Source organism: Oncorhynchus keta, chromosome 26 (assembly GCF_023373465.1).
Source record: "Oncorhynchus keta strain PuntledgeMale-10-30-2019 chromosome 26, Oket_V2, whole genome shotgun sequence".
NCBI lineage: Eukaryota > Metazoa > Chordata > Actinopteri > Salmoniformes > Salmonidae > Oncorhynchus > Oncorhynchus keta.
The window spans coordinates 33,589,049-33,601,387 of record NC_068446.1 but is presented as its reverse complement, the minus strand read 5'-3'; the positions used below and the strand labels follow the sequence as shown (position 1 = coordinate 33,601,387).

At 43.4% G+C, this 12,339-nt stretch overlaps 1 protein-coding gene and 1 long non-coding RNA gene across 2 annotated transcripts; one reads left to right on the top strand and one right to left on the bottom strand.

Moving 5' to 3' along the window:
• Position 1: 1 nt before the first annotated feature.
• LOC118359273 (uncharacterized) lies at positions 2-6,756 on the top strand. The gene is made up of 3 exons (XR_004820633.2): positions 2-110; positions 2,209-2,357; positions 5,199-6,756. It is a non-coding gene; the product is annotated as an uncharacterized LOC118359273 (long non-coding RNA).
• Positions 1,022-12,339, bottom strand: slc41a2a (solute carrier family 41 member 2a). The gene is made up of 11 exons (XM_035737716.2): positions 12,156-12,339; positions 10,942-11,418; positions 10,604-10,711; positions 7,935-8,006; positions 7,323-7,467; positions 3,196-3,342; positions 2,891-3,038; positions 2,727-2,806; positions 2,481-2,612; positions 2,203-2,348; positions 1,022-1,783 (listed from the first exon to the last, which is right to left on the bottom strand). Exons 2-11 carry the CDS (start codon positions 11,344-11,346, stop codon positions 1,601-1,603), a joined length of 1,566 nt encoding a protein of 521 aa, XP_035593609.1. The 5' UTR covers positions 11,347-11,418; positions 12,156-12,339; the 3' UTR covers positions 1,022-1,600.

Genomic DNA, 12,339 nt, shown 5'->3' with positions numbered 1-12,339 from the left:
AGTTCATTTGTCACATGCGCGGAATACAACAGGTGAAGCAGACCTTAGTGAAATGCTTACTTACAATAGCTCTAACCAATAGTACAAAAAAGGTATTAGGTGAACAATAGGTAAGTAAAGAAATAAAAACAGTAGAAAGACAGGGAAAAACAGTAGCGAGGCTACATACAGACACCGGTTAGTCAGGCTGATTGAGGTAGTATGTACATGTAGGTATGGTTAAAGTGACTATACATATATGATGAACAGAGGAGCAGTAGCGTAAAAGAGGGGGTGGTGGGTGGCGGTACACAATGCAGATAGCCTGGTTAGCCAATGTGCGGGAGCACTGTTTGGTCGGGCCAGTTGAGGTATGTACATTGTATGTATAGTTAGTGACTGTATATATGATAAACAGAGAGTGGCAGCGTAAAATAGGGGTTGGGGGGGACACAATGCAAATGGTCCAGGTAGCCATTTGATTGCCTTTTCAGGAGTCTTATGGCTTGGGGGTAAAAACTGTTGAGAAGCCTTTTTGTCCAAGACTTGGCACTCCGGTACCGGCTGCCATGCGGTAGTAGAGAGAACAATCTGTGGCTGGGGTCTTTGACCAATATTAGGGCCTTCCTCTGACACTGCCTGGTGTAGAGGTCCTGGACGGCTGCTTAGCCCCAGTGATGTACTGGGCCGTACGCACTACCCTCTGTAGTGCCTTGCGGTCAGAGGCCAAGCAATTGCTGTACCATGCAGTGATGTCACAATGCTCTCGATGTTGCAGCTGTAGAACCTTTTGAGGATCTCAGGACCCATGCCAAATCTTTTTAGTTTCCTACAGGGGAATATGCTTTGTCGTGCCCTCTTCACAACTGTCTTAGTAGTGTTTGGACCATTCTAGTTTGTTGGTGATAATAGAGTACTGTCTCCACTTGTACCTGAAAGGTAGACTACTCATCAGACTGATGCACCTGCTGAGGCAGAAACAACTATTGTATGTTAAACTATATGCAGGAGAGAGTAAATTACCTATTAAATATCAACCAAATGAAATCCTATTTTTCTTTATTAGACAGATTGGACTCTTTCTCAACTCTCACAAAACAATGTAATAACATACAACAGTCACACAATAAGTAAGTAATACTGCAATATTATTGATTCACATTGTGAAAACTCACCCATGTATGTAGATTAAAGGGAAATTATATTCTATAACAGACATTTTAGAAAACATGTATATTACATATTATGTTACAATTAAAATGCTGCCTGCCCACAATATTGAACCAAATGTACATCACCCTCATTTTCGTTGGCACAGAATGCCTATAGAAGTACCCCAGGTGAGGAAATTCAGCAGAAAAACTCCAAACAGGGGGTTGGACACTTACCCCCATTGAGAAAGAAACCCTGAAATTAAAATAATTCTGCTGCCAGATTTTAGTAGAGCCACCTGCATTTTCCTAAGGCCCTACATTATCTCAGGCCTTGCTTGAATGTGTCCAACCTTACTTTAAAAACAATCACAGATCCAATAGGGCTGGATTGGTGAAAGCAGTTGAAATGTCTGCTTTCACCCAGGCAGAATGAAAGGAGAATGGGAGAATATGAAGCACCCAGGGTGTCAGTCTCCAGAGGGAACTTTCTCCCCTACAAGCCAGAGCAGGAAGAAGGCCAGAACCAGGAGGGCTGTGCCCAATAGATCCGCCAGAGCAGTGAGGTAGGGGATGGAGTAACTGTCAGGGTCTTTGCCTGTCCGCCACAGACAAGGGATCATCAAGTCAGCAATACATAGCAGTGTGAAGACCTAACAGAAGGGAGAGAGAAAGATTCAGCCCTTTATTATAAACTGGGTGGTTCGAGCCCTGAATGCTGATTGACTGTCAGTAGTGATATATCAGAACAAAACCATGGTTATGGCAAAACATTTATTTGTACTGCTCTAATTACGTTGGTAAGCAGTTTATAATAGTAATAAGGCACCTCTGGGGTTTGTGATATATGGCCAATATACCACTGCTAAAGGCTGTGTCCAGGCACTCCATGTCACTTCGTGCGTAAGAACAGCCTTTAGTTGTGGTATATTGGCCGTATACCACACCCCCTTGGTCCTTATTGTTTAATTATAGTATCAGTGTTAATGAAGGAGCAGAGGAGAAAGAATCCACTTATGACTACTGAGACACAGACATTGACCAAACTGATCACTCTTGCTTCCTGATTTACCTGTAGGAGGGCTACAGCTAGGAAGAAGATGATGAAGACAGGTGTGGGAGAGGTGCTGCCCTTCATCAAGTGGATTGTGTACAGGAAAATCAGGTGACCCGGTACGACCAACAGGAGCAGCACCTGTGCAGAGCGATGATTGGCTCCTGTCAGAGGTAGATATGGTTAACTGACAGAGAATACACCTGACAACAGAACATTTCATTCCTTTTGTGTTCACAGGTATGTTAAAGGGACTGGTCATGTGCATGAGCCTGTCTACATGTGCGTGTCATTACCTGAGCCACAGAAGGTCCTGCAGGGGTTGTAGCAGCTCCTGCGATCCTCAGGCACCTGCCTCGGTGGGCAGTGGTGGTACAGATCAGTGGCTATACGACTGGACTGGATGGCAACCAGGTTCCCCCCAATACCTAGATTGAGATGAAGAATACACAATGATCATACATTTGGAGAGATCTTGTGACTTACCATTTTCTTGAAGGTTCCTGAATGTATGCTTCTAAAAATCCAGATCCTTGTCTCACCATTCATAACTGGCGTGTAGACTATCATTCCCACCATGTTCGGGTCTGATACAGTTGTGTCCAAGATGAGTCCTCCGATACTAGAGAAAAATACTTATTAAAGGATGGTATTTCCATTTGAATGCTGTGACTGGAATTCAGGGCCACGGAACAGGGAAGCAGACCTGCTGATGAGCATGGCAGTGATGATTGGTTCCCAGCCTGTGTAGAGTAGAATGCGACTTGCTGGGTTTCTGGAGGAGACGACCACCCACAGAGGGGTCAGTCCGAGGAAGAACAGACACACCAGGTACGACACATAGGGATACAACTCTGTGGAGACAGGGAAAGGAGCAGACACACACTAGCTAAACAAATATAGTTGATAGCTAGCCAGATGAGTCAGAGCTGTAAATGTAGCTATGACATTCCAGTAAATGGGCCCAGACTGCCCCCTAGTGGCCTGAAAGCTAAACCTCTTGATTTATACCTATGCATTCGTAGAGCCCCTGGCTCAGGCAGGCCAGGATGGCCAGGGTGATGAGGTCACCAAAGCTGGCAGCGATGGGCGTGGCCACATTGTCTGGGTTGATGCCAATCCTCTTGGAGCCGGTGATCACTCCCACCATGATGATCCCTGGGAGAAGACAACACAGTCGAGTCAGATTCAGGCTACTGTTCAGTTGCACAACTCTCCAACCAAGGTGCATGAATTGAGCAGCCAAGAGTTGAACGGATGAAAGCAATGTGGTGACAGCTGGGAGAAGCGTAAGACTGGGGGAAGGGACAAGGGACTGTAATGGCCTACAGTGGTATTATTCACTTCCGCTTTTATCAAGTGGTAAATGCAAATCAAATATCTGTAAACACAGATGGTCAAGTTGAATTAGTTGATACATATTTACATTCCAAGGCAGATAAAATAGCATGTTATTCTGTGGACCGATCAGTACCCATCATTCCAATGAAAATTAACCATATGAATAATTAATTTGGGTGTTCTAGCTAGATCACAAACTCTGCCTTACAGAGTCAGGTCTGCCTTTCAGATCCCAAGCATTGGTTTTATTTGAGTCATAACAAAATGGTTTTGCAACAAAAAAGGTCTGATACAGAAGAAACCTACAATGTCAGTTGTAGCTAAGCTTCCTGGTCTCAGATGATTATATTCTGTACATCTCAAATAGAAAGAGCATTCAGGCTTTTCCAGGAATACAGCAGAAGTGTACAGTTTTGCAATTAAGTTGGAATAATTGTACATATAAATGGATGAGTAAGAGATAATGTGCCTCAGAGAGAGGTTATGGTAGTGTATGTAGAAAAAAATACTACAGTATACTATGGTCTAAATACTGTAGTATTACTATATTTATATACTATAGTATTCAATGTACGGTTTTTGCAGACTTTACTGTAGTGTTCACTGTAGGACAGCAGGTAGCCTGGCGGTAAGGAGTGTTGCGCCACTTGCCCTTGAGAAAGGCAGTTGACCCTAATTGCTCCAGGGTCGCCGTCAATAATGGCTGATCGTCCGTGACCCCACTCTCTCAGCGGGAGTGAGATATGCAAAGAAAAAACATTTCCATATTACACCTCACATCTGTACAGGTTACCCACTTATACATAAAGTGAAGAGGGCACGACAAAACCTATTCCCCCTCAGGAGACTGAAAAGATTTGGCATGGGTCCTCAGGTCCTCAAAAGGTTTTACAGCTGCACCATCGAGAGCATCCTGACGGGTTGCATCACTGCCTGGTATGGCAACTGCTCGGCCTCCGACCGCAAGGTACTACAAAGGGTAGTGCGTACGGCCCAGTACATCACCGGGGCCAAGTTTCCTGCCATCCAGGACCTCTATACCAGGCGGTGTCAGAGGAAGGCTCTGAAGATTGTCAAAGACTCCAGCCACCCTAGTCATAGACTCTCTGCTACCGCATGGCAAGCGGTAATGGAGTGCCAAGTCTAGGTCCAAGAGGCATCTAAACAGCTTCTACCCCCAAGCCATAAGACTCCTGAACAGCTAATCAAATGGCTACTCAGACTATTTGCATTGCCCCCCTTTTACGCCGCTGCTACTCTCTGTTATTATCTATGCATAGCCACTTTAAAAATCTTACCTACATGTACATAAATACCTCAATTACCTCGACACCGGTGCCCCCGCACATTGACTCTGTACCGGTACCTCCTGTATATAGCCCCGCAATTGTTATTTACTGCTGCTTTTTAATTATTTGTTATTCTTATCTCTTACTTTTTTTTTTGGGGGGGGGTTCTTAAAACTGCATTGTTGGTTAATGGCTTGTAAGTAAGCATTTCACTGTATTCTACGCATGTGACAAATACAATTTGATTTGAAACAGGAGTATATATTATATAGTGTTTTTGCGGACATGACTATTATACTATAGTATTTACTAGTGATTGCCATTAATTACATATGTTCATTGCTGTTATTGCCCGTTATTATTTGCACCTTTGTGTCCTTTTAGATAAACCATACTACGTACAACGCCAACCAAGTCTCCATTCAAGACAAGCATCTCATGTCTACAACTGTCAATCATTCCCTGCCATGTATCATCTCCAATACCGGAATCTAGAAAGACTTTTAAACTGAACTGCGTCTCTGCCTCCAGCTGCTCAGTAGATGGGCAGCACCGTAACCCTCACCTAAACATCAGTGTTTCCCTTGGGGACCCTTATTATTGGAGGACATGTAGGAAATGTATAAAAGCACCCCGTGGTCATGTTCAGGTGAGAGCTTTTTACTGTGAATAACCTTTGTGTGTACAGGTTGTATGGTGTTGCTGGTCGTTTATTTCTGCGAGGAACCATTTTGTGACAATGTTGTCTAGAAGAAATGTTTGGGGTGTAGTCGATTGTTCTGAATGGTATATGTTGACTTTGACCATCAGTGAGTTTTTCCCTGAGTGACAATATGTCTGATTTTCATTATGTAAGGCCACTGCAATCATGGCCTTCTATTTGAAGTCACCTTGTTTGGAGCGGCGTTGCTGGTTTGAGGTACAGGCTGTGCGTTGCTGGTTTGAGGTACAGGCTGTGCGTTGCTGGTTTGAGGTACAGGCTGTGCGTTGCTGGATTGAGGTACAGGCTGTGCGTTGCTGGATTGAGGTACAGGCTGTGCGTTGCTGGTTTGAGGTACAGGCTGTGCGTTGCTGGTTTGAGGTACAGGCTGTGCGTTGCTGGTTTGAGGTACAGGCTGTGCCCTCCAAAAAGGGCTCTGTCTAAGTAAAGTCATTTCTATTTCTACAATATCTATTGTTTATGTCAATTCTGTGGTTAACTGTTCTTTCTTTTGTACCATCAGAAGTACAGTATTGTTTGTCACTATTTTTGGTAATCTTCTGAACTAGGTCAATGACATTTCTGTGAAAGCACTCTTGTATTTCAGAAAGCTGTCTCGTGGAAGTAACAGATCTATGAAGTCATTTTGGTGTACTCTTGTTAATGTGTGTTATTTATCTGTGTCAAACAAGCAAACCTAATCCTCAGCTTTTACTAAACTTTGCTTGTTCTTTATCTGCCTTTGTAGTGTTTTCCTTTAATGGGTCTAGAACCTGTGTCTAATGTTTAGATGTTACAATTTCTCAGAACTTTTGCCCCAACTCAATAGGTGGCCTGTCATGAACCTGTGTGTCTTGTGTTCTGGTTTAGTTGTTCCCCTAATTAAACAGTAACTGGGGTAGTCTTGAAGTCGTGCCAGTTTAGCTAACCCTAGTCGGCAGGTGTTACCACAATATGCTACAGTCATGTCTGCAAAAACACTACAGTGAATGCTATAGTATACTACACTCATGTCTGCAAAAAAACACAACAGTGAATACTATAGTATATAAATATACTACTGTATTTAGACCATAGTATACTATAGTATTTTTTAATGTGGGTTAGCTGTAAATGTGTAATATGTTGGATGTTTGAACTAGGACCCCTTTTTTTGTATTATTCTCATCAAATTTCTAAATGCATTGTATCCACATTTGTGCTTATATTGTGTTTTTAAATAGTCAAATAAAAAAATAAATCAAGGGATACTACAGTGTATAGTATAGTATTCTACAGTATACTAAACAATTATATAGAAAGCACTACACGATCGAGGGCATGAACTCCCTAAGGCCAGCACATTCAAATCAAAACCGCATTGACAAAGCTAGCAGTAAAGCTAGCTAGCAGTCCAATCGATCCAAAAAGTAAGTAAGCACTACATGCTCGAGGGATACTACAGTCCACACAGTGTGGAGTATAGGATTCTACACAGTATACTACAAAATTATATAGAATTCTACATTAAGTACTATAGTATTCTGTAGTAAAAGTGTAGTATTTTTTTATGTGGGCTTCCCTATAATGAAGAGACTGTCGCCTCACACTAAGATGCTAGTGAAAAGGGCCTCTCCGCATGGAGGAATTGGCATGCATGAACCTGTGTAGGAGAATGAGAGGTGCAGTGGGGATAGACAGGAACAGATAGCTCGTCCGTTCCTGTCAATACCTAGCTAGCTGTTTGAGCCGTGACCTAAAACCCATTGTACTGTACTGTAGGTATGATGTGGGTTAAGGGTATGGACAGGTCTCGCTGTTCTCCTTACCCTGCAGCAAGGAAGCAAGGAAGGCAGTAGTTACGCTGGCTGAGCAGAGGAGAGCAGCGTGGTTGAGAAGCATATCTCCCTCCAGTACCCAGCCCAAGACCACCGCTGTCAGGGCAGCCAGTAGACCCAGCACTGTGGCTTGCATCTGGAGAAAGAAAAACTCTTTGTACACTAGGCATTTGTTAAGGCTAAGAAGTACAAGTAAAGGTTTGGGGGACATATTTAAAGTCACTTTCCAGTGAAAATCTCACTTTTAAAGTTAATATTCTATTACCTCATAAGGTACTCGTATTTGTGGGCAAAGCATAAATTGGAGAGAAAAAAACACTTCAAGACCCCACCTCAAACAGACCATTTAAAAAATGGATGATGTCATCCTCCTGAGGAGGACAAGCTGGCCAATCAGTGGTCTACTCACATCAATGACTCACACCATTTTGTTGTTAGGGTACGCCCACACCATTCCAACACAGAAAAGCTTATTTTTTTAACATAACTAATTCACTTTTTTTTTTTTTTATGAATACTTTTCACTCATATTGTAATTCATTATAGATCATATGTCATAGAAACCTGGAAACACTGGACAGTATCAGCCATAAAGTAAATCACCTGTTTTAGTGCCAGGTTCCCAATAATCAAACTCCATTTCTCTTTGGCTGTCTCCATTTCCCCCACATTCACCTGACAAGGACAAAATCATGAATGTTATCTTTTCTCAGTGTAAAATCCCATACTCAGTCTTGACTAAAGCATCAACATATCTGTGTCATGACTATGACCATTTATTAGGCCTGACAGCTAGGACATGCTTATTGAAAAGCAGGCTTCCTGGAAGCCTGTGTTTCAGACATAAAGAAGCGGATGGCGGAAAATATTTACTTTTAAACTCAGGCAAAACAGAAATGCTAGTTCTAGGTCCCAAGAATCAAAGAGATCTGCTGAATCTCAATGGTTGTGCAGTCGTCGCAAATAAACTGTAAAGGACCTCGGCGTTACTCTGGACCCTGATCTCTCTTTTGACGAACATATAAAAGTCTCTCTACAGTGGCTTTGTGTTAAGGCTAGGGCTGATTTCAAGGTTTTACTGCTAATCTACAAAGCATTACTGTCACTATGTGCTCCCTCTCCGGCCTCTAGGTCACCAGGCTGCTTGTTATGGCACTCACCTGTCACCATCGTTACGCACACCTGTGCATCCTCAGAATCACCTGGACTCCATCACCTCTCTGATTGATTATCTTCCCTGTATCTGTCACTCCCCTTGGTTCTTTCCTCAAGTGTTATTGACTCTGTTTTCATGTTGGTGCGTTGTTTGTGTTACGTGTTTCATTTATTTAAAACACTCACTCCCTGAACTTGCTTCCCGACTCTCAGCGCACTCGTTACAATTACATGGAATTGCTCCTACCTATTTCTATGAGTTGGTCCTGCCGTACATACCTATACGTACACTACGATCACAAGACGCAGGCCTCCCTATTGTTCCTAGAGTTTCAAAGCAAACAGCTGGAGTCTTTCTCCTATAGAGCTACATTTTTATGGAATGGTCTGTCAATAAATGTGAGAGACATAGACTCGGTCTCAACCTTTAAGTCTTTACTGAAGACTCATCTCTTGAGTAGGTCCTATGATTGAGTTTAGTCTGGCCCAGGGGCGCGAAGGTGAATGGCAAGGCACTGGAGTGACGAACCAGCCTCGCTGTCTATGCCTGGCCGACTACCCTCTCTCCACTGGAATTCTCTGCCTCAGACCCTGTTATAGGGCCTGAATCATTGGCTTGCTTGCGCTCTCCAATGCCATCCCTAGGATGGGTGCATCACATCATGCCAGGCTTTTTTTGCTATACTTGACTTGAGTGGGTTGTCCATGATGTGATCTTCCTGTCCGGTTTTGTGCACTCCTTGGGCTCTTGTGGTGGGAGAGATCTTTGTGGGCTATACTCAGCCTCAGGGTCACAATCTAAGGGTAGTCTGTTGATATCCCTTTGGTGGCTGTGCTTTGGCAAAGTGGGTGGAGTTATATCCTGCCTGGTTGGCCCTGTCTGGGGGTAACTTTGAACGGGGCCACAGTGTCCCCCCCCCGTCTCAGTTCCCAGTATTATGCTGCAATAGTTTATGTGCTAGGATCAGGGTCAGTCTGTTTTATCTGGTGTAATTCTCCTGTCTTATCTGATGTCCTCTGATGTCCTGTGTGATCGTAAGTATGCTCCCTCTATAATCCTCTTTCTGACCCTGCTGGTCATCTATGAACGTTTGAAAATCTTGAATATCGATCTGGCCTTAATGGTCAAGTACTCTTATAATCCCCACCCCGCGCAGCCAGAAGAGGACTGGCCACCACTCAGAGCCTGGTTCCTCTCTAGGTTTCTTCCTTAGGTTCCTGCATTTCTAGGGAGTTTTTCCTAGCCACCATGCGTCTACACCTGCATTGCTTGCTCTTTTGAGTTTTAGGCTGGGTTTCTGTATAAGCACTTTGTGAAAACTGATGATATAAAAAGGGGTTTAAAAATAAATGTGATTGATCTTTCTCTCTCATAAACTTATTAACACCGAATTTCATACTGTATGATTGATGAGTGGGAGAGCGTCAGTGTCACGACTGCTGCCGAAATTGGTCCCTCTCCTTGTTCGGGCGGCGGTCGACGTCACCAGTTTTCTAGCTGACACCGATCCACTTTTCATTTTCCATTTGTTTTGTCTTCATTGTACACACCTGGTTTCCATTCCCATAATTATATGTTCCTTATTTAACCCTCTGGTTCCCCCATGGTTTTGTGTGTGTTTGTTCGTTGTAAGTTGGTCTGTATTTGTGAGCTTGATTATTTTTCCTTCTTGGAATATTTGTTGTTTTTAGTAAAGTAACGTGAATTACTCATCTCTGTGTCCTGCGCCTGACTCTGCCTTACCTGCTACACCTAGACGCCAAACAGTCAGTTACTAGAGCGGGTCAGGCATTCTAGAATCAGAAACAGAATATGCTCTCATGCCAGTCAGCAGATTAAGTCGTGGTCAAAAGTCCAATAACACACCACACATCCTGTATGCACAATAGACAGCTAGGGAGGGTAGATTCAGAGTCATATATGCAGTATAGGTTCTAGTCAGATTAGTCCAGTCTTGTATTGCAGGAAGTTGTCCAGTGCCATGTTCTTTACAGGCAGGTGAGGACTTTCACACAGGGACAGAGAACTCACAATACAAGGGAGAAACAATGTAAGGAATGGACTTCCCACTGTGTTGGTGTATGGATTAATTGTGTGTGTTTATGTGTGTACTCACTGCTGTTGAAAGTCTGGAAGCCAGTGTCATCTCCAGGTTTCCTTTCAGGCCCAGTAGAGCTGGCACCAGGATGAAGATCTCTGTGACTCTCTGGAACACCTCCCAATGCTGCCACAACAACACACAGTGGAATAATACACCAAATATAATGCAATAGACTGACGCACGATGCAGTGGACACACCAACACCCGAAAAACTAGACAGACCAACACACAATGCAACAGAATCAACATACAAACACACAATACAATACATGAACCATGCAGTAAACACACCAACACATAATGCAAGAATAGATAAACAAATACAGAAACCTTGCAATTTATAAGTACCTCACCTGAACTACGTCCAGTAACATCCCAGCTGACACCGTCCCCAGTCCAGCCAGTAGGAAGGGCACCAGTATCTGCAAAACCATGGACCTGACAGACTCACTGGGCATCTCTCTGACACCATCCTGGGCACTACAATCCTCTGGGTCCTTCTCCATAACTTCCTCATTGACCTTGGAGCCAGGCATGTGTCCATTGGGGAAAAGTGGGTCTGTCTCAGTGTATGGACAGAGTTCATTAAAGATGTTGCTGTTGGATGGGGACTGAGCTCTATTTGGGAGTCGTTGGTGACCCCCTGGATGTTGTGCATCTGGGGCTGGGCAGGACCCATAGTGGTGCCTGTTGTGTTTTCCTGCACCCACGCTGTCACTCTGGGCCAGTTGGTCATCCTGTTGCCCAGTGTTGGCCATCAGAACAATGATGTGTCCTGAGGGAGTTAGACACTCCTTCTGGTACTCCGAAGAAAGGGTATGTTGATATGACTGGGTCAAAGAAAACCAGCAGGAGGTAATTAGACAGTTACAGTATATATCATCCTTGATATTGATGTTATCACTGAACACTCATGGTACTAGTCATGAACTGCTGGCAAAAAAAATCAATCAAAATAAATTAACTTGTTGCTGTGTAAGAGATGTGGCAAAGGTAGGCTTAGTGTGTAATTTAACACACCTGCGACGCACAGACGCAGATAAATGACAGATACATGCCATCTCTACACATGAACATATAAGACAGACAAGCATACAAGAGAGTCGTGGCTATAGCACGGCAAATGCCTAACATCTGATGCTTGTATGGTTTAATTCGTATTCTCCCACATACTCAGGGGTTTTCCATGCCATCACAAAGCCACCCCTTGTCAGACATGGAAACGATGTGAGGCCTCATGGTGCTAGCAGTCACACAATTACCAAACAACTTTAGGGAGATATTTAATTCATTATCTGGTGAAGTCCAAATTGCATAGAAATATCTCGTCGTATCCAGCACTGTGCATCTGAAAACGGCAGACAATTCACCAGGAAGTATTCAAAGTGACTGAGTTTATATGGAATTGAGTGAGATTGACCAAATCAATGGCTTGTTATTCTGTAGGTAATTAGCAGTTATCCACACATTTGGTCTGAAGATGAAAACATGTAAACACACAAACTGTAGAGAGAAAAACACTTACAAGTTACAAGTGGCAGTACGTTAAGAGAAACAGGTGACTTACCTAAAAGTGTGAAACCACAGCATATTAGAGATATGAGAGACGAAGAAATAGATTTTGGAGAAGTAGATACTCCTTCACTCTGCTTATTCTGTCCGTGAGTTCTTTTCCTCCTCCCTGAATGGCTGAAGCTCCTTCATAGCTATGTCATTGCTCTCTCTCTTTCACTCACTCACACAGACACACT